Source organism: Miniopterus natalensis, chromosome 13 (genome assembly GCF_054644295.1).
Source record: "Miniopterus natalensis isolate mMinNat1 chromosome 13, mMinNat1.hap1, whole genome shotgun sequence".
In the NCBI taxonomy this organism is placed as follows: domain Eukaryota; kingdom Metazoa; phylum Chordata; class Mammalia; order Chiroptera; family Miniopteridae; genus Miniopterus; species Miniopterus natalensis.
Genome location: NC_142093.1, coordinates 28,194,423 through 28,216,056, shown reverse-complemented (window position 1 = coordinate 28,216,056; position 21,634 = coordinate 28,194,423). Strand labels below are relative to the sequence as shown.

The window sequence follows — 21,634 nt, the reverse complement described above, 5'->3', positions numbered from 1 at the left end:
TTGAGATTTGAAGGGATGAGGGGCTGCAGAGGCCTATTGATTTAACATTTGGAGGATCCCCAACAACACGGCCAGCTCTCCATCAGTCACCACCATTCCTCAAGCCAACGAGTCTACAATTACATGTTGGAAAATTTCCTTAAAAGTCTGTTTATTCTTGGCTGTCTGTTCATATTTATGAGTAAGTTGCTGAAAATATGATTGTAAGGAAAGCCTGCAGCATGCCAGAGAGAAGCAAAACAGGAAACAAAGAAAAGTCAAGGAGAGGTAAAAGAAAACGAAGTTGGAGGAAACAGAAACAATGCAAAAAGCAGAAGAAAACTTTAAAATATCCTCACACAATATCCTCATAGAGATATGAAAAACCAAGATGCTATGAAGTAGAAAAATTAAGATATAGCAGCAGAAACAAACAAAAGAATTAACAGGAAGGGTGGTAGACAAAGTTGAGGCAATTTCCCAGATAACAGTTTGGAAACAGGTGAGAAAAACTGAAAATTAGAGGATGGGGTCCATATAGAAGTTCCAAAAGAGGAAAGCCAGGAAGACAGAGGGAAAGAAATTGTCACCAAAAAAAAGAAGAAAAAAGACAACCTTCCTCTTCCAACAGCCCAGCATTTAAAGTGAAATTAAAACGTGGACAGAGGCAGAGGAGTGTGAAAATGCAGACACAGATAAATGAACATCTATAAAACTTTCTGAGAGGAATAAGCAGACGTCACTTCCAGTCCTTTGTGTGAGAATGACATCAAATCTCTCAGCAGCAACACGCGATGTTACGGGACGATGCCTTTAAAATCCTGAATGGGAGAGACTGTTTTTGGCACAGGATTTTATAACTTGAACAATCAAGTACTAGGGCAAATGAAGGCAGGCAAAATACAGTGTTTTGGTCTCTCATGCACCTGCCCTCGGGGAGTTTGTTGAGAATTACGTTTCACGGAACAAGTGAGTAAGTCGAGGAGGAAAAGAGCGTAGGACTGGGGACAGGCACCCATTCGGGCGCGGTGCAGGCTCAGGCCAAGCCCATGAGGAAGACGAGCCCAGGGCGACCACGATAAGACCACGCTGAAGGGTGAGTTTAAAGACCTGAGCAAATGAAAAGGCACCCACATTCGTACACGGGATACCTTGATATGAAGCCTCGTAATACCGTAAAAATGTGAAATTAAAAGGCACATTAAAGATGAGTTTCTAAAAGAGAAAAGGAACATTAGGTAAAAGCTGAGGAAATCTGAATGAACTACGGACTGTAGTTAATACGAATGCATCAATATGTGTTATTAACTGAAACATATGCATCACACTAATGTAAAATGTTAATAGGGGAAACTGGGTGTACTATCTTCACAATTTTGCTGTAAATCTAAGCCTCTAAAAATAAAGTTTATTTTTAAAAACATATTTGTAAGACAGGTAAGTATTTTAAGAAACAAATATAGCCAGCCAGGCGTGGCTCAGCAATTGAGCATTGAGCTAGGATCCAGGAGATCGGGGTTCGATTCCCGGTCAGGGCACAGGCCCAGGTTGCGGGCTCCATCCCCAGTCGGGGGCGTGCAGGAGGCAGCTGATCATTGACTCTCATCATTGATGTTTCTATCTCTCTCTCTCCCTTCCTCTCTCTAAAATCAATAAAGATTTTTTTTAAATCAATAAAAACATTTAAAAAAAATCTTCCAGTGTCACCCCAATAAATTCAGTAAAAAGAAAACAAAACAAAAAATATAATTCCAATTAAATGGATAAAACTATCTTAAAGTTTAGAGAGAAAATACCCAGTAAAACAAATAAATGAATGAAAAAAAAGGAAATATACTGGAAAGCCTCTTTATTTATTTTTTAAATATATCTTAATTGATTTCAGAGAGAGGAAAGGAGAGGGAGAGAGAGAGAAACATCAGTGATGAGAGAGTCACTGATCGGCTGCTTCCTGCACGCCCCTGACTGGGGATCAAGCTCGCCACCCGGGCATGTGCCCTGACTGGGAATCGAACTGCTATCTCCTGGATCCTAGGTCAATGCTCAATTGCTGAGCCACGCCTGGCCAAGCTAGAAAGCCACTTTAATTAAATCAGTATGGAGCATTAGTCTAGGCATATATAAGTAGATCAATCAGGAGAACGGAGAATCCAGAAATAAAATTCAGTTGACATGAGATTTTAATATATGACAAAAATGTACTTCAATTCAATGGGAAAATAATGACTATTTAATAAATGGTGCTGGTACAACTGGCTATCCATCTGGTAGAATATAGTCAGTCCCTAATCTCCTATTATAAAATAAAAAACAAATTCCAGATGGAATAAATAAGCAATGTAATAAATAAAGCATCAAAAAGTTAGAAGGATACCTAGGAAATAACTCTTACAGTCTGTTTACTAACCAGAAAGAAAAGAGAACCATATTTGAGTTTATAAAAATTAAAAATGCAAATTATAGTAAAAAATCACATATCACTCTACCCATAATCAGGTAAAATAAAGAGCAATAATACCAACTGCTGACAGGATAAAGAAGGAAAAAATGAAATTTGTTTACAAGTGTTTTGAAAGCAGTCTGACAAATATTTTAAAATTAATAGCACACAGACACTTCAACCAACAAATCACACTCCTGGGGATCTATCCTATAAAAATAAAATCACCAATAAAATGTTTATTTTAGCATTGCTCTTATTGCCAAAAAAAATGCACACAAAAAAACAGAAGGAAATAAAATGAGTTCCCAAAAACAATAAAATGAGTCCCCAAATGCAATAAATAGTGGTATATCTATACTGTGGAATATTAAGCAGCCATTAAAAAGAATGAGTTAGAGCTATACCATTTGACTTGGGGGAATTTTTCTGGATGTATTTTTGAATGATAAAAGTGAGATGAAGAGAAGTGCATACACCATAATCTCATTTTTAAAAAGCAAACACTGATCACAAACAAATACAGAAGGAAATGCACCAGGTTGCTAACACAGATTACTGGTGGTTTGGGGGGGGGAGGGGTGTGCAGGGCTTGGAAAAAAAGAATGTGTGACATGATTGCACTGATGTTAATTAAAAACCTGCTACAACATGGATTAGGATATAACATGATTGACATGAGTGTCCCTCCCCCACACAGTCCCCATTCTCAATCTTCCTCTTAGCCATTTGTCATTTCCTTGCACACTGAACTATTAGTTCTACACAACTTTAAGTTTCACAGTCTCTTCTTTTGTGCATGTTGTGACAATCCTACAGAAAAATATTTTCTATTAACATTTTATAAAATTGAATTTTTGGACCCCACTTTTCAAGTTAGGGTATAGTTTTACACACAAGCACAAGTAACTATACATAAAGAAATTAGAAAAAATAAGGAGTTGGTAGTTATATATTTACTGACTGCTGAATGTCCATCAAATAGCAAAACTAGTTACAGAAAAATATGCACAAGGTATTCTATTTCAGTAAAAAGAAGGAGAACGCTAATTATAAATGTGTGCTTAAATACTTTTACATGAAAGAGAAAGCTTCAGAAGGTTGGCACAGGTTACATAAAGGGAGGGCAGTAAAGGGGAAGGGGAAGATTACCAGCTTTGCTTTTATAACTCTCTGCATATTACTTCAGTTATTACAATAAACAAAAAAGTATTGCTTTTTAAATCTGAAAACAGATAAATTGCAAACAATGAAATAAAATAAATTGGGTATTAATTAGACCTACCTTGCAAATATGATAATCTATGTAAAGTGTGTAGCATATTGCCTAACATGGTGCATATGCTCAATAAATATTAGCTGTTTTTTCATTTTTTTAAAACAAGACTACAGACAGCAGTGGAATTTACAAAGCTGAAAAGATAAGGCCTTTGAAGATGACAGGGCACTTTTTTCTATATTTCTGAATCTAGTCTCCTTTGATGTGCAAGGACTCATATTATGGTAACTATACAGCTCATTAAACACACTTTCACTGACAGTAAAAATAAAATTACAATTAGATTGAAAAGATGTTTAAACAATAAAAAGGAGATGACAATCTTTTTGCCTTGAAGGCTACTTTAAAAACTTCAAGAACCATCCAAGGCATATGCTTCTGTCACAACCACTTTAGATGAAAGATGGGTGGACCCTGGATGTTCCCCCCACATTAGTGAATTAAAACACAATTCACAGAGATTGGAGAGTAGTGCCATTGATCTTTTTGAGGGCCTGTCCACCTGGGAAACCCATTCCTAAATGCAGAAATTCCATTCCCAAGTCTGAGAATTTCTTTGCTGATCTGCCTAAAAGCATGTTAGTTTAGTTACAATCTACAAACTGAATTTGGTACATCAATACTATTCCTATTATCCGATAAAACATCAGTAAGTTCATAAATTGCATGAGTGTTATTAGCCTTGCTACTTACATGGAATTGACTTTCTCCTCAGGGCCTTGCACTTGGCCTGTCACAGTGCCTTTGCTGGTGTTCTTCACCCAGCCAACCACTCCTATTTTCTTAGCCTCACCTTCTGTGTACTGGTTTCAGGAGAAAACAAGGGAAAGAAAGTCCATCATCAAAAGTCTGAAGTCAACATACTTGATTCTAACATTCAAAAAGCACTAACCTGATCATTTATTTCCTAAAATATAGTCTATGCCAAAAAATTGTGCAGCTGACCAACAGTAATGAATACCTCTATTTATAAGAACCTTCACTTAAATATAATTTTTTGTCAAATTCCACTTTCAGTAAAGAGAAGCATGTTATGAGAAAATAAGCTGATAGTAAGAATTACTTCAAAAGTTTCCATGATGTGTTTTGGGATCCATAAAATTTGGCTGCATTGCCCTCACATCAGTTAACACTAAACATTGTTAATCTGGGTTCCAAATGATGATCACTCTGAAATTCTCAAGGAATTTCACCGAGGAAAAATATCCAGTTAGGATCAATAGAAAGTACTGGATTAAAGTAGTCTGTGGTTTTTCTGTTGGCTCTGGATTTGCCAAACAAATGTTATGATTCTCTACAGGCAAATTTATTTCTCCTACTATTCTTGTTAGTTTTTAAAAATTCCTTTTCTTGGTTCCAAATTCAGTTTTGCTATTGGCAAATAAAAGCCTAGCAATATTTTGATTTTGAGTTATTTTAACTACATCATACTAAAATTCTTGTGGATCCAGTCTGCTAGAACTTTTTAAAAACAAGTTCTTCTGTTTGGAAGCCAGGTTGACCAAGATTTCTCTCTCTCCACTCCACGGTGCAAACAATATGAGGTAACACAAACCGAGATGGTTACAGCTAAGGTTGACGTACGGGCCATTTCTGAAAATAAGCCAAGCTCTCATAGGTAATAATGAAAAAGGAAAAATCTGAACTGTAGAGGATGCAGCTATCTCAAAGTGTGGAGACTTTCTAGGTGGGACCACGTCAGAACACTCAGAGGTTAGGAACAGAGACCTAATCTTGTGATTGCCAGCTCAGATAGTAGGTGAACATACAAGTCACATTTACCCGTTAGGAAAGGAGTATGCTAACAAAATAAAGATTTTAGAGGCAATAAGGAGCTTGAACTTCTAAAAACCTAAGGACCACTATGCAACACGAGCATGTTCCGTTACGCAATTTGAGATACATCCCCATGGGGAGAGGGTTTCTTCCCTCCAGAATAAGTGGAAGATCCCATATTTTGTATTTAATATATCTAATCAAAATGTTTAATTTGATCACCTCAAGAGAGATATTTTGAAATTCATAGAAAACATTAGCTAAAGGCTAAGGAGGCTGTAATGTTTTTAAGACTACTTTGTAAAGACAGATCTAACAAAAATCTCAACCAGTAATTTGTATTTGAAGAAATACAAATACATTTTTATTTACTGTCAATGATGGGAAATAAGCAGTAGACCAGAACTAAGCAGAAAACTGCTTTATCTCTGTGATTAAAAATAACTGTGGGAGAAAAAATGCCCCCTCCAAAAATACACAGATTGTATTGACTTACCATTCTGAAGCAGACACCTGTATAAAAGAAAGATAAAAATAAAGTCAGCTTGTCTACCTTTAAAAATGTTTCCTAATTTAACTTTTATCTATTTTATTAAATAGTAAGTAAATGAAATGAACTAAACTTTTAATATCTGAATACATTCAAAATGTGTTTTTAAAAATTATTTTCTTTTAAAATGAAAAGAGAAAAGGAAGATTACTTTGGGAGAAAATTTGTAATCTGAATATTTCATTTTATTTGAATATTTTATTCAAAGTATAATAAAACATCAAATTGTATATTTATTCTATTTTAAAATGCCAAGTAAAATGCCTATTATAAGGGCAGTTGAGTATATTTGACATAAAATTTACCTATCCCCAGCTTTTAGAATTTTTTCTTTAAATACAAGGACTAAATCCAAGTTTAAATGTAATAAAAACATTTCTATTTTAATTTTAATTCCACATTCTGGAAAAGACAAAGCCACTGGGACAGGAAACGAAGCAGTGGTTGCCAAGGGCCAGGCTGCAAAGGGGCACCAGGGAACTTTTGGGGGTGATGACACTATTCTGTATCTCAACTGCGGTGGTGTTCACATGACTGTATGAATATTTCAGAACCCATTAAGCTGTACACTAAAAAGGGTGAATGTTATGAATTTAAATTATACCTTATTTGAAAAAAAAATAGAAGAAAAAATTGGGAAATCATAGCGGATATGTCAGCCAAAAGATACTGTTTCTATGTACAGCAATTGAGCCTGGTTAAAAAAAATACAGAAGAAGAAACAGTGGGTTAGGTAATTTTAGGTAATTTTGTAAGTGGATTTAAATTAACAAGAGATATTTGTTTCCTCACGATAGTGTATTATGGCACCAAACGAAGATGAAGAAAGAATAGCAAGGCAATAAAGACGGATAATATTACAAATGGGGTTTTTGTAGGGCTATAAAAATATTTTAAATGCTACATATAAAAGGGCTTGTCCAAATTACTGAACCTCTCTATATGTTTTATCATTGTTAAAACAGGAATAAGAGCCTGGCCAGGCATTGCTCAGGGGTTGAGCATCGACCTGGGATCCAGGCGATCGGGGTTCGATTTGGTCAGGGCACAAGCCCAGGTTTCGGACTCCATCTCCAGTAGGGGGCGTGCGGGAGGCAGCTGATCAATGACTTTCTCATCACTGATGTTTCTCTCCCTCTCCCTTCCTGTCTCTGAAATCAAGAAAGATATATTTAAAAATAAAAAAAAAATAAAAAAGGAATAAGATATATATGTCAAAACATTGTGATAAGGGTTAAGTAAATAATAGTAAGATGCTTGGCACATGGAACACTCCCAGTAAATGTCACCCGTGTGAATGTGCCCGCGTGCGCACACACACACACACACACACACACACACACACACCTTAATTACTGCCACTTCTGTCCAGGAGACCAAATATTCTGTCAGGTGACCTTCGCCACCATTTTCATATTTTATGTGTAATATGTTTCAGTGACGTATTGTGGCAGTTTTCAGTCCAGAGAACCATATCCCTGGATGCACCGGAATATTTTATACAGGGTGCAAAGCCATGGGTAATTTTAAGGGAATGGATTTCCAAGTCCTCAGCCTCCGCAGGTATTCTTCCCTGACACTGTCGGAGAAGGTTCTCCCACTCTACTACCTCCCTTCTCACAACCACTCCTTGAAAGAAAGGCCCATCTCCTTACCGAAGTCACAGTCTCACGCATCCCTAATCCTACCCTGGCACATTGCCCCAAAGCGTAAACACCTCTAGAGTCCCAAAATAAAAGATAATTCAACCCTTCCTTTAACCAAGATTTCTCCTTATGAAATAGATTTCCAATGTAAGTTACCTTTCCATTTAATAATACTTATTATACTTCTAAAAGTATTTATATTATTTTCATCCATTGCTTTCTAATAATAACTGCAATAGTAACTCAAGCCAGAGTTACACAGTACAAAAAAAAAAAAAAAGTATAACCCCAGCGAAGTGAACCTTCAGACCTCATGGAGGTGTCTTAGCCCAGTGGTTTCAGTGCGAGTAGCAGGACAACCAGTTCAAGGACCGCCTCCTTCCTACCCAGCTCCGTCTTTCCCTCCCGGCCCACCCCCTCAGCCGGCTCCAGGTGCCCCCGCGCCCCCGCGCCCCTTTCTCCCTCCCCCCAGCTCCCCGCTCCCCTGCCCTCCCCTCCCCCCAACTCCCCGCTCCCCTGCCCTCCCCTCCCCCCGCTCCCCTGCCCTCCCCTCGCCCCGCTCCCCTGCCCTCCCCTCCCCCCGCTCCCCCCGCCCCCCGCCCCCCAGCTCTCCCGCGCACGCGCCCTCCGCCCCCTTCCCCTGGCGGTGCTGTGTCATGGCCCAGCGGAAGTCCGGGCCCCGGGGAAGGGGACCCCTAGGAGGAGAAGCCCCCTCTGAGCACTCTCCCCCTCTCCCCTAACACCTCTGTGGCCTCCCACAGTAGGGGGTCCCCTACCCTGCACTCTCCCGAACACCTCGTAGTCCACGGACTTGAGGGGCCCCGCGGTAGACATGGCGGCGCGCCCGCAGCTGAGGAGCCGGAGCGAGGAGCGGGACGCGGCGACCGCGGCGGCCGCCGGGAGGAGGGGGCACATGGGGCCGCGCGGCGCACCCCGCGCCTGTCGCCGGCCCGGGACGTGAGCGCGCCGGGGTCACGCGTCGGAGGGCGGCAAATGAGACTGCGGGGCCCGGCGCGAGGGCGGCCGGGGACGCGGGGGACGCGGGGACGCGCTCTGCCCCTCTGCGGGGCCGCCGCCGGGAGGGTGCGCTCGGCCGCGCCCCGCGCTCGGCGCCTGGAAGTAAACGCCGGGTGTGCGCCCAGGGGCCCGGAGCGCGGGACCCGAAACTGAGTGTTGTGAACTGAAGGGCTGCCGGCGCGGCGGTGGACAGTATTTGGTCACTGAGTTTTTGTGAAACGTTGAAGCCACCGCCAGACGTGTCGGGTTGGAGCCGGTCGGTAAGGTGGCGCCGGCACCCTCTCCGTCTCCTCTGTGGAGTCACCGGCTTTGGGCCTGAATCAGGGACGAGACACTTAAAATCTAAAGCCTTTTGGAAACAAAAATAAACTTATCTCCTGTTCGCTGTTGTAACACTTCTATAGTTCTGATGATTGTTGAGCAACATCCCAGCTGCCCGGAGGGCCGCAGCCGCCTCGGCGCAGGCCGTCTGCGCCCCGCTGAGCTCCCGCGCAGCCTTGGTGGGAGCAGCCCACCGCTCCCAAGAATCGACGCCGCTCGGTCATCTGCTGCCTTGGAGAACTCCGCATCCTTTTCGTCATGAGAATTTGCATTTCTCATATTTGTTGGCGTCAATACCTTTACATATGTCTCTGCATCTGTCTCTGGAGTTAAAATAACCCTCTGCAATCTGATTCAATATTATGTGCCAGGTCTCTTAGAGAACACCAAAATTCATCTAAAACTTGGTTAGCATGTGGTTGAATCGTTTTAAAGTAAAACATATCCTGGAAGTGCTAATTTAGATAATTTTTATGTAATGAGGCTCCTGGTTTATTACAGAGACCTCACAGTTTATGTCCTCTGATCCCCCTCCTGCAGTCAGTTCATTCCATGCAGACTCTAGAATCAGCATAGATCTTAGGTCATTCTTTTCGGTAAGGTGTCTTCAAAGTCTCTCTACCCTGCATTGGAAATAAAGCCAAAGGCTTCCGCCTGCACTAATCCCTGATGACCTGCTTATCCCTGTCCTATAGGATACAGATAACCTACAGTCAAGACGTTTTAAATTATTCTGCTCTCTGAACACACTCTGACCTTACTTCTAAAAAACATTTGCTCTTGGATCTACTTTATCTAGATTACCTCCTCCTGCTCCCAGTCTTCCCCTGTCCTGTTCAGTGGCTTGTGCAAGAATTTACCAGATTTCACCCTAATTATTTAGTGTCTTTCCCACAGGTACTGTGCCTTCCAAGAAGTTAGATCTAAAACTGGATTGAGGTCCCGTCATTATCACTAATCCGGTCACTGACTGGAAAGGTTGACATTTTCCTTTTCTTAATCAACCTTTGACTTTTCTCCACATTTACCCAGGGTACCGCTGTCAATTATTATGTAGCTTTATTGTAATTTTAGAAGTGCTATAGCAACAATTGACATTTGCTTAGCTAAAAAATTTACTGTGGCTGCCAACAGCAGTACATTAGCAAACAAATTTTTATGTGCGATTTAAGCATGGGTTGCCAACAATATGTGATTTTAAGACTTTAGAAATGTTAAGTAAATGTTACTAATGTTTAAGCTAATTTTAAATAACAGAAACATCTATGTATAGAGACATTTTTGAAAATAGAAGGGAAAAAATTACTTATAACCCTAACACAGTCTTTATCATTTTTAGTATTCTTTTCCTATGTATTTGAAGTAGTTAAAATCACAGTATAACTTTAATTTTTATTCTTTATCCATCAACATATTTCTACTACTGAAATATTTTTGTAACCATTATTTATGTGGAAAGAGCAGGACTAATTTCCACAATTTAAGAGGCCTAAACAAATCAATTTAGTGTTTCCCTTATGTAAGTAATACTTTATAGGTAAAGAAATGGTTAGATAATTATTACTAAACTGGATCCAATATCATTAGACACCAGACTGTTAGTCAGCTGAGGAAGTAAGCTGGTCTCCCAGAACAGGATTTAATATTATAATTTATCAGAAAATTGCTTAAGCATTTTTATCAGGAAAGCATATTTCTTTCCAGAAGGAGATTCTGTCCCAGGTTTGAACAGATTTTTCTTTATCACAGTCCAATTCGATATTTAAAACTCAGAAGTACATTTAACATCAAAGCTTCCTTCCTCTCCCAGCTTGACACTGCTTAGGCTCGGATGGGGAGAGGGCCAGGCCGATTCTTCCCCTTGCCTTCGTTTCCCCTTCTAGATGAAAGTTGGGGAAGGAACAGTTACTTTGGTAATCCAGGTTGGCCTCTCTGGGATTGGTATTCAAATCTGGGTAGTTATTTTGCAGGATCCTTTGGCAGGTTGGGGTGAGGGGTGACTCAGAGCTTTTCCCTACCAGGAATTCCTGACTGCAGCTCCCTTGGCAGACAATGCCTGTACTCACGCCCCCATTCCAGCCTCTGCTGAGAGAGACTAGCCGGCAGCAAGGAGGCTTCATGGATGGGATCCCATTCAAAATGGCCACAGGACCAGAATCTACCCTCCTGTCACATCTAACTGTGGGAACTCGTATCTGTGCCCTACCGTTGATTGATAGAAGTCACAATTTGCTCTGACTTGGCAGGTCTTATTCAGGTATCTCCATCCACAGCTTTGCCTCTATTTTCTGCATGTATGGGCCAAACACCAGTCTCTTCCAGCTCCAAGGAATAAATGCCAAGTCTTCAAAATGGTTCTTTTAAAGACCCTCTTAGTAGGCATGCAGTGAAGGGGAAACACCTCATTTCTCTCCCCCGTGATGGAAGAGAGGCAGAGAGGGAAAAGCCGCAGGTCTCCAGTAACTTTCCCCAAAGAAATCCTCTTGAGCCTAAGGTGCGTATTGGGCCAAGGATCTTAAAACTGGTTTCAAACACACCGTTTGCACGACATCAGTAGTCTAGCATCTCATCTTGAAATCTGGGTGTAATTATTGTTTTATTTTTAGTCTCAGGTCTCAGCTAAAATGACAAAAGTCCCATTATCAAATCAACAGAATTCAATATACACTATACAAACTTTGTTTGAATCCTGATTTGAATATGTAAATTAGAGAAGACAATTTTGAGATCTTTAGGGAAATTTGAACACAGATTGACTATTAAATAGCATAGAATTATCTTTTTCTTAAAAAAATACTTTATTTTCAGATACTTTCGTTTTTAAGGTACTCCCTTGAAAGGGATATAGAATTATCTTTAACTTTGTTACGTGATAATAGAATTATAGGTGTATTTTTTTTTTTTTGAAAAGGCCTTATCTGTTTGAGGTATATACTGAAATATATAAGGGTGCTATAATATATTTGGGACTTGTTTTAAAATCATCAGAAGTTGAGGGTAGAACAATTTAAATAGAATAAACTTACCGAATTGGTGATGTCTATTAAGCTGGGTCATGGGTACATGGGGATTCATTATACTATTCTTTAATTTTGTGCATGTTTGAAATTTTTATGTAAATCTTTAAAATAAATTAAAAATTAAAAGAGTCCATTTTCATTCTATAAAATATGTGACCAATAATCCCTAAAACTGTCATGGTCATGAAAAACAAAGAAAGCCTGAGAAACAACCCAGAGTTGCCCTAAGATGACATGAAAACTAAATGTAATGTGTATTCTGGATCAGACTCAGGAACAGAAAGAGGACTTCAGGTAAAAACTGAGTAACTCCAACCCAACCATAGTGGCTCAGTGGTTGAGCATCAACCCATGAACCAAGAGGCTTCAGGTTCAATTCCCAGTTAGGCACATGCCTGGGTTGCAGGCTCGATCCCCAGTAGGAGGGCATGCAAGAGGCTGCCAATTTATGTTTCTCTCTATATATCCCTCTCTCTAAAATCAATAAAAACATACTTTAAAAACAAAAAAACCTGAGGAACTCTGAATAAAGTATGTACTTTAGTTAATATTAAGGTATCAATACAGGTTCATTGTGACAAATGCACCATATTGATGTAAGATATCAACAATAGGAGGAACTGGGTGTGATGTATAGGAGAACTTCCTGAACTATCTTCGTAATAATTTTATAAACCTAAAACTATTCTAAAATAAAAAATATCTTTTCAAAAGTTTATTTTAATATCCTGTTATATATTTTCATAATAACTTTTCAAAATAACATCTCATTATAGTGTTTGAGCAGCATCATTAGTTTCAAAATATTTTTTAACGATTTCAGTATATGGGCACACTATTTAAATTTTTAGTGAACTCCTAAGTAGTCATGCTCAGGCAAAGATAAGACTAAAATGCTGACTTTCAAAGCATTAAGGAAGATCTTAACTGGTATAAAGAAGAACAAATAGATCCTTACATATAATAATAGCTTAATTAATTAAAAGAATGTGTTACAGAAAATAGATTGAAAAAACAGCCTTATGCTTAGTACTGAGTGCTTTCGAAAGCATGAAATATGCATCTGTAAGTCTTGAGCAAGGCAAGGGTAATAGATAAAGGGGATAATCACAGATACCGCTGCTTGGACACATCATAAGCAACAAATGGCAAAGCCATGTTTTGAACAGTGTGCCCAGGCTCTGAGCTGTAACATCAAAATAGGGAAGGGGAGAAAGAGACAGACAGCAATTCAGACAAAAAGCAGGCAACATAGGCCCTTTCCTTCTTAATATCCCCCAAGCACAGGCTCCAGCTAGTCTCAGATTTGCTTTTCCTGTAGAATTAAGGAGCCTCTCTGGGGAAGACATCCCTTTGATTCCTCGTTAGTACGTGCACGCGTGAACCCCCCCCACACACACACACATTCTCCCCCTCTTTCTCTCTCTCTATCCCTGAAAGGCATGAATCACATTTACCCTCGGAACTGGGCTAGTGTGACATCAAGGGTCCTCCTGTCTTTAAAACAACCCATCTTGCCTGGCCCGGGTGGCTCAGCAGTTGATGAACATCAACCTATGACCCAGGAGATCTCAGATGAATTCCTGATCAGGGCACATTCGGGGGTTGCAGGCTTGATCCCCCGCAAGGGAGGGAATGCAGGAGGCAGCCAATCAGTGACTGTCATCATTGATGTTTCTATCTCTCTCCCTTTCCTTTCTCTCTCTGAAATCAATACATATTAAAACAAAAAAACAAAAAAAAACCCCTCATCTATTCATTGTAACCATATGAAGTGATAGATGTTAACTAAATTTGTTGTAATCATTTCTCAATATATGTAAGTCAAGTCATTATGCTGTATGCCTTAAGCTTATACAGTGTTGTATGAAAATTTTATCTCAATAAAACCGAAAGAAAAAATAGTTTTTCAGTCACCAGAAATTTTTTCCCCTTCGCCTTTAATGAGTGTCATCCTGAATTTACACCAACTAATTCTAAAGAGTCAGTTCTGCTAGGTTGACAGTCATGCAAGCTTCCCAATCCCCATCAAATTTCTGCTCTGAGTATAAAAAACGGAAGACACTATTGATTCATAAGTAGTGGTTTTTTAAACCTTGCGGAGTGATCAGGTATTGCATAATTGGTAATTATTTTGTAAAAAAATCTCTTAAATCCCATTAAGAAATTATCTTGTAGAGTACCTGAGAGATAGAAGCAAAAGTGGAAGCAGTAGAATGGAATAAAATTAAATCATTCTAAATTAACAATTGTAACCAAAGTGACTTCTAAAAAAGGAGGGTGACGTGAAAATCTTGATTGGTTCTGGGAGTGTAAAGGTTTATAAAGGATGGAAACAAACTTTCAGCTCAATTATTGGTCCCTGAAAAATAAGAAAGGAAAAAAAACCTCATCTATTTCATGATGCCTTTGCTGGAACACTGGATTGGTATAAAAAAATCCATATAAATCTCTTCCTAGCTCACTTCCTGTTCTACAGGGTTGGAGGGTTTAAAGCAATTAAGATTCCTATGTGATAGAGATTCCGCCATCAGAAGTACCGAGCTACCTGTGGAGGGAGGGAGTGAGGAAGGCAGGGACTCTTTGCTGCTCCATCTGTGACAGGCACAGTTATGGTAGAGCTTGGTTTTTCTGGGCATTGTTCATTGAGGTCACCATGAATGTAGCTTCTTGGGCACCAAGAAGAAGGGTGTAGGACATCATTTTACTAGTTAATACGTTAACAGTAGCCTGTGTGATGGGTTCTGGAGTGGCAACTTCCTGGAGGAGGTGGTTTCCAGATCATGGCAGCTTCCTGATGGTGGCAGGATAGTTTTAAAACCAGCAGCTTCCCAATTCAGCACATTCCCTGATTGCAGAAATCAGTAGCTTCCTTGGTGGCCCAGTTCTGCAATGACAGTTGATCCTGAAACATTAGCCTCAAAGTGTTCTCAACCCTGGCTGCACATTAGAATCACCAGGGGAGCTTATTAACTATGCACATATACATATCCAGAGGTTCTGATTCAGTATGTGAATTCCAGAGTAAATATGCTTAAAAGCAACCCAGATGCCTGTGATAGAGAGCTAAAGTTGAGAACCACTGACCCAGACACTCTTTCATTGGTCTTCACAGCAACTTCAAAACCCATTTCATACCCAATGTTAAATCCATTTCTGTTTAAACTGTTTAGAATGGATTACTTTTTCTGAACTGAAGCTCGGCCAATGCAATGTGTGGGGGCAAAATCTTCGCAATCAGAGTAAATCAAAGTTTAAACAGAATCAGAGTTCAAATATGCCATCCCCTGCTGTCAGTAAAGAAGTGCTAAAATTTTCGGTGCTTACCAAGAGAAGAAATAAAGATTATAAGAAAAAACAAGCTAAAAATGGTAATAAAACTAAGCCTAGAGTTTTGAAAAATAAGATTTTATCAAGAGTCTATATCATAAAGGCTTAGGTAACATACATTCTGTAAATCAGTTGCATCCTGCTTATCTATATTTGTTTACTTGCTTTGCAGCTATAATGTTTTATTTTGCAAAAAAAAAATTTAATGAAATAACATTAAAAATAACCCAATGCCCTGTTTAAATGAACTGTAATTTCTGGTCTGTTGCTGCCACCTACCAACTATCCAAGGCAAGGCAGGTTATGTGAATATTACTATTCCTGTCTTCCAGGAAAGTCAGTAGCACCTAAGTTTTCCCTCATTTCAGTGTCATACTCCAATCATACTTTTAGGTGCTAACCCCTTAAATGATAAGCAGTTTCGGTGTTAGGGCTCTTCACTCAACAGATCACTTAAATATGAAATTATCCTGGCCATCAATTCTTATTAGATATGGATGTTATAGGAAATTCAAAACCTACAAGAAAACTCATTCAGTCAATGTTTGAACTACTATAAAGTAGGCAATATGGGTCACAGTATACTCATCTCCTGAAGCCTTCAAAGTCAGCCTTCTTTAAAGGTTGTGTGTTTCAGAGAGATCTTGTTCTATAAATAAAATGATTACTTGGTTATAGAAAACATTTTGCAACATGGAAAGATTTCATCTAGAATTATTTACTCAGACCTTTTCTGTTTGGCTGGACTCAAATGGAAAGAAGAGGGCAGTGCAAGGCTAGAGACCGACTGTGTGATGAAGCTCCCACATGGGAGCCCATTTTTGCTGACTCTTAAGTATTCCTTTCCGAATAAGTAACACTACTAAATGGTTAAGAGTAATCAATCTTCTTGCTTAAATGATTGTGACATTTACTTGTACTTTTAGCAAACCCATAAGAAGAAAATCAAATCTGAATTATTTTTAAGGTAAGAGATAAACCAAGTACCAAGTTTTGGATCGAATCCTTAGACAGGCAGTCCTTACTGGATACCGTCTCCAGGCTCTTACGGATGCTGGCATCTAAACCATTCTTGTATTTTTACAGCCCGGGACCCTTACTCATCAGGTCCACCCTTCACCTAGAATGTAGAATTTATTTTTTATTTTTGTTTTTTAAAGGTGGTTTTGCCCAGAGTCCAGGAGGTTTGAGACCATATTCTGATCAGATTGTGCCCCTTTTATTTTCGAGAGGGTAGAGGGCCTGCAATTATCAGCGGGAACCTGGAGCCTCATGCCGGCTTCTCCACAGCAGGCCAGGCTCTCCCACTGCGCTTGTGGAGAAAGTCACTCGCCAGGACGTGTTTGCCTCTTTTCACCCCGCTGTCACCACTGTCCCTTCCTACCGCTCCGCTTACCACTGGCCACTCCACCAGTGGCTGTTCTCTGTACGCTTAGGACTTCCATTTCTCTTGAAAGTAACAACCCACTGGGACTTGTCCCAGTCGAACATTCTGGGTCAGCTGTGGGATTTAAAATCTGCATGGCTCGCAAATAAATGTAACGGAACAAAGAAAGATGGGTGTGCTACAGTCAGGGCTTCAGATATCATGGAGAAGGAAGACGCTCCGTGCGCTGCACACGCTTGCGCTGCTGTGGTCTCTGGGCAGCTGACGCACTCATCCGTTCGTCCTCAGGAGAGGCATCATGCGCAAATTGATCCCTGGCTTGTGGCGGCAGACTGACATTTGTGTTAGCTTCAATAATCGCAGGCACAGGTCCTGTTGCTAGGAAGGCATGGGCAGGTGTTGCCTTGACAACACAGCATGCGAGCTTCTAGTTTCCTCCATAATTTCCCTGAGAAGATAGTGATTGCTTGTGAGTCCTACATAAGAACTTGGGTTTTGCCTACGAGATGAGAATTGTTAACCCATAACTCAACTACTGGAAGTGTGTCAGTACCAGGAAATGTCATCTAGATTCAGATTGCAAACGATATGAAACAAGCTTAAAGACATGAGAGGCCAGCTTGACAGCACTAGTAGCACTGGTCATGGGAGACGTAGGAAGGACTCAGGGAGGCCCAGGAAACCTAGATACGATTCAGTGGCCTTTGAGGATATGGCTGTGAACTGCACCCTGGAGGAGTGGGCTTTACTGGGGTTCTCACCAAAGAAACTCTATAGAGAAGTGATGCAGGAAACCCTCAGGAACCTGGCCTCAATAGAAGTCATATGATAGAGAGACCCTGTGAAGCGGAAAAGGGTAATCAATGTGGAGAAAACTTCAGCCTTATTTCAGATCTCAGTCTGAAGAAGAAAACCCTTCCTGGAGTAAACCCTGGGAATACAGTGTGTGTGGAAAAGCCTTCATGCATCATTCACCGCATAGTAGGCACACCAGCTGTCACGCTGGACACAGAAGTTAAAGTATCAGAAATATGGAGAGAAGCCATATAAATGCAACCTATGTGGCAGAGCCTTTGGTTATCTCCAGTGTTTTGAAAATCATGAAAGAAATCACAATGGAGAGAAACATGTAAGGAATGGGGGAAAACACTCATGTAGCTCCAAACCCTTCAGACACACAAGTCAACGCATACTGCAGATGGTCCTTAAATGTAAAGTGTGGGGAGAAACCTTTAGTTCTTCAACTTCACTTGAAACACGGGAAAGAACCCACGCTGGCAAGAAGCCCTGTCAGTGTAAAAACTGCACTAAAGCATTAGGTATCCCTGTCATCTTCAAAGACACGAAAGGACTCAGGGCACAGAAACCCTATGAATGTGAGAAATGTGAAAAGGCCTTCAGCTATTCCAGTTCCTTACAAGCATACGAGAGGTGTCACACTGGAGAGAAGTCCTGTGAATGTAAAAAATGTGGTAAAGCATCAGTGTTCCCAGTCATCGTTAATAACATGAGTGAACTCACATCGCAGAGAACCCTATGAATGTAAGGAATGTGGAAAAGCATTCAGGTATCCCAGTGTGTTACAAATGCACAAAAGAGCTCACACTGGAGAGAAACTCTGTGGATGTAAGGAGTGTGAAAAAGCCTTCAGCTCTTATAGCTCCTTATAGCTCACACAGGAGAGAAACCCTATGGATGTAAACATTGGGTTAAGCCTTCATTCCTCACTGAAGCATCTGGAGACACAGGAAAATGCATCCTTGAAATACACCTATCGATGTAAGAATTGTGGGAAAGCGTCCACTTACCTTAGTTCATACCACAGTCATGAAAGGACTCACACTGGTGAGAAACCCTATGAATGTACACAGTGTGATGAAGTCTACACAGAACACAGTACGTTACAGAAACACGAAAGAACTCACACTGGAGACAAACCCTATGAATGTAAGGAACGTGGGAAAACCATCTGTAACAATTTTTTGAAATTACAAGATGAGACTATAGAGAAACCATATAAATGTGAAGAATGTGAGAAAACCTTCCGTCCTTCCTGTTTCTCCCAAAGGCATAAAAGCACTCGCTGGGTCATACCTCTTGAAGACAAATAATATAGGAAAGGCTTCAGTCAGCCCACATCCTTACATGTAAAACTGTCACCAAGAAGAAATAAAAATGGAAATAATGTGAGGAGGCTTGATGGAAATTAACTCATGTGTAATGTCTCAGAAAACTTTGAACATTAAAAATTGTCATTAAAGCCTGGCCGGCGTGGCTCAGCCTTTGAGCATTGACCTGTGGATTGAGGTTCAACTCCCAATCATGGCAACTGCCTGGGTGGGGGGCTCCACCCCTGGTGGGGGCATGCAGGAGGCAGCCAATCAATGACTCTCTCATCACTGATGTTTCTATCTCTCTCGCTCCCTCTCCCTTCCTCTCTCTGAAATCAATAGACATGTTGTTGTTTTTAAATTATTATTAAAGTTGTAAATAGGTTATGTTTACCAAACCTCTTCCTTGAAGTGCCTCATTGGACACTGATTTCTACTGCAGTAGGCTTTTGATGTGGAGGAGAGACCCTCGAGCTCCAACCAGGCCAGAACAGGGATTGCTCTCCATAAACCCACTCAGACACTGTGACCCAACCCTCCCCTATGCGCCAGGCAGGCTAGTTCCTGAAACAGGCCCTTGCTCTTCTCCGGGCAAGCCTGCAAAGTGTTTTCCCTTTCTCGGGGTGTGCTATGCCTCAGTACCCTTATCCCTCCTGCTGTGTTTATAGAAGCCTGCCACACGGTGCACAAAATACTATATTTACATCACCTTGTTGCCCCCAAGACACGCCTTATATGTAAGATCCCTTAACATATTCTATTAATTGACAATCCCCCCCCCAAAAAAACCCCACACAAGTCCATGATAATATAATGTTAGATTTAAAACTGGATTATTGGGGGGAAAGCATCATATTTTAATAAGAAGGTACTTTCATCATAAAATAATTGTATATGTGTACAATTATGAATTCTGATGTAAAACAGGAATAATGAAAACTGATACATATTTTAAAATTTAGCTCCATCACTAGAGATCCTTTAAAGTCATACCCCTCACCTAGTTAGTGATGTACCTGTTGGATCAGGATATGGAATCAGGGAGGACAGCTTCAGGCTGAGGCTGGGTAGGGTTCAGGTGTTGGGAAGGGTTTGTGAGGCTCTTGTGGTCCCATCCCTGAAGCAAGCAGACTTGAAAAGTGCTTATGCATGAAGGCCTATTCCTGCTTAGGGCACTCAGAAGTGTGACTGCCCTCTGAAGAAGCCCAAGCGAGCTTCCTGGCAGATGCAATCCTCCATGCACTGAGATTGTTTAACCTCCACCGCTAGCTCTGCATTTAGCCTTTGGATTCATTCATTGCACAAATATTTTTTGAGCACCTATTTTGTGCCAGGCACAGAGTTAGGGATAAAATGTTGAGCCAAAAACATTTGGCCCTGGCCAGTGTGGCTCAGTTGGTTGTTGTCCATGCACCCAAAGAGCAAAAAGTTGCTGGTTCCTGGTCAGGGCACATGCCCAGGTTTCAGGCTCGATCCAGGGGGTACAGGAGGCAGCCGATCTATGTTTCTCTCTCCCTTTCCCTCCCTCTCTCTTTAAAAATCGATAAAAAAAATCTTTTTAAAAAGTCTGCCCTCATAGATTCACCGAGGAGCTTATAGTGAAAATCTATAGCTTATAGATTTTCCAGATGGGAACATTTTCATTTCTGGGCCCTAGTGAATATTTAAGAAGGAATATTAAATCTAAAATCAAAATACTTTTTAAAATGCAAAACTCACAATATCTGCTGTAAGGAACTCACAAAATATAAATGTTAAAAAGGAGAAATGTCAACATGAATGACATTTTAAAACTTTTAGTTTTGTAAAAGCTTAGGAAAAGGGAAATTTCTAGAGGTAAAGATGTCCTTTTATTATTAGAAATTATTTTTATCACCCCCATCATTAACTCTATTAGAGCCTAATCCGTTTGTCAGGTATGCACTGTTCTACTTCTGTGAAAGGCCAAGAGAACTGCATTTTCGGCAAGCTAACAATGTCATTTCCTAAACTTATCCAATCTCTGGGATCAATGAGAAAGTGAGAAGAATAGGCCTTCCGACAGTTAATTTTATGTGTCCACTTGACTGGGCCCCGGTACCCAGATGTGTGGTCAAACATTATTCTGGATGTTTCTGTGAGGGAGTTTTTGGATGAGAGATCCAATTTTCAATGGTGGACTTTGAGTGAAACTGATTACTCTCTGTAATGTGGGTGAGACTTATCCAATCAGTTAAACTCCATTTTACATATAATTCACATATTATATAATTCATCCATTTAAAGTATACAAATGATTTTTAGTGCATTCATAGAGTTGTGCAACCATCACCATAATTAATTTCAGAACATGTTCAAACTTAAAGAAACTCCATACCTATTAGCACTCACTTTCCATTTACCCCCCTCCTTCCCCAATCCTAGGCAACCACTAATCTAGCTTTCCTTTCAGGAGATTTGCCCACTCTTGATGACTTTTCATATAAATAGAATCATACAACATGTAGTCTTTTGTTACTGGCTTCTTTCACTGTTCATGTTTTCAAGAATATATATGGCCATAGCCAGTTTTTCCCAGTGGTTAGAGCATCAGCCTGTGGACTGAAGGGTCCTGGGTTTGATTCTGGCCAAGGGCACGTACCTCGGTTGCAGGCTTAATCCCTGGCCCCAGTAGAGGCACGTGTGGGAGGCAACCATTGACATGTCTCTCTCACATTGATGACTCTCTCTCTCTCTCGCTCTGAAAAGCAATGGAAAAAATATCCTTGGGTAAGGATAAATAAATAGACAGCTGGAATT

The 21,634-nt window shown here is 40.4% G+C and overlaps 1 protein-coding gene across 1 annotated transcript in view; it reads right to left on the bottom strand.

Moving 5' to 3' along the window:
* ACYP2 (acylphosphatase 2) overlaps positions 1-8,585 on the bottom strand; it is a 77,125-nt gene extending 68,540 nt beyond the window's left edge. The window contains exons 1-3 of the mRNA XM_087823561.1: positions 8,447-8,585; positions 5,971-5,987; positions 4,392-4,501 (exon numbers count right to left, since the gene is read on the bottom strand). Coding sequence (XP_087679687.1) covers positions 4,392-4,501; positions 5,971-5,987; positions 8,447-8,585 — 266 coding nt within the window. The remainder of the gene's footprint in view (positions 1-4,391; positions 4,502-5,970; positions 5,988-8,446) is intronic.
* Between the last annotated feature and the right edge of the window lie 13,049 nt (positions 8,586-21,634).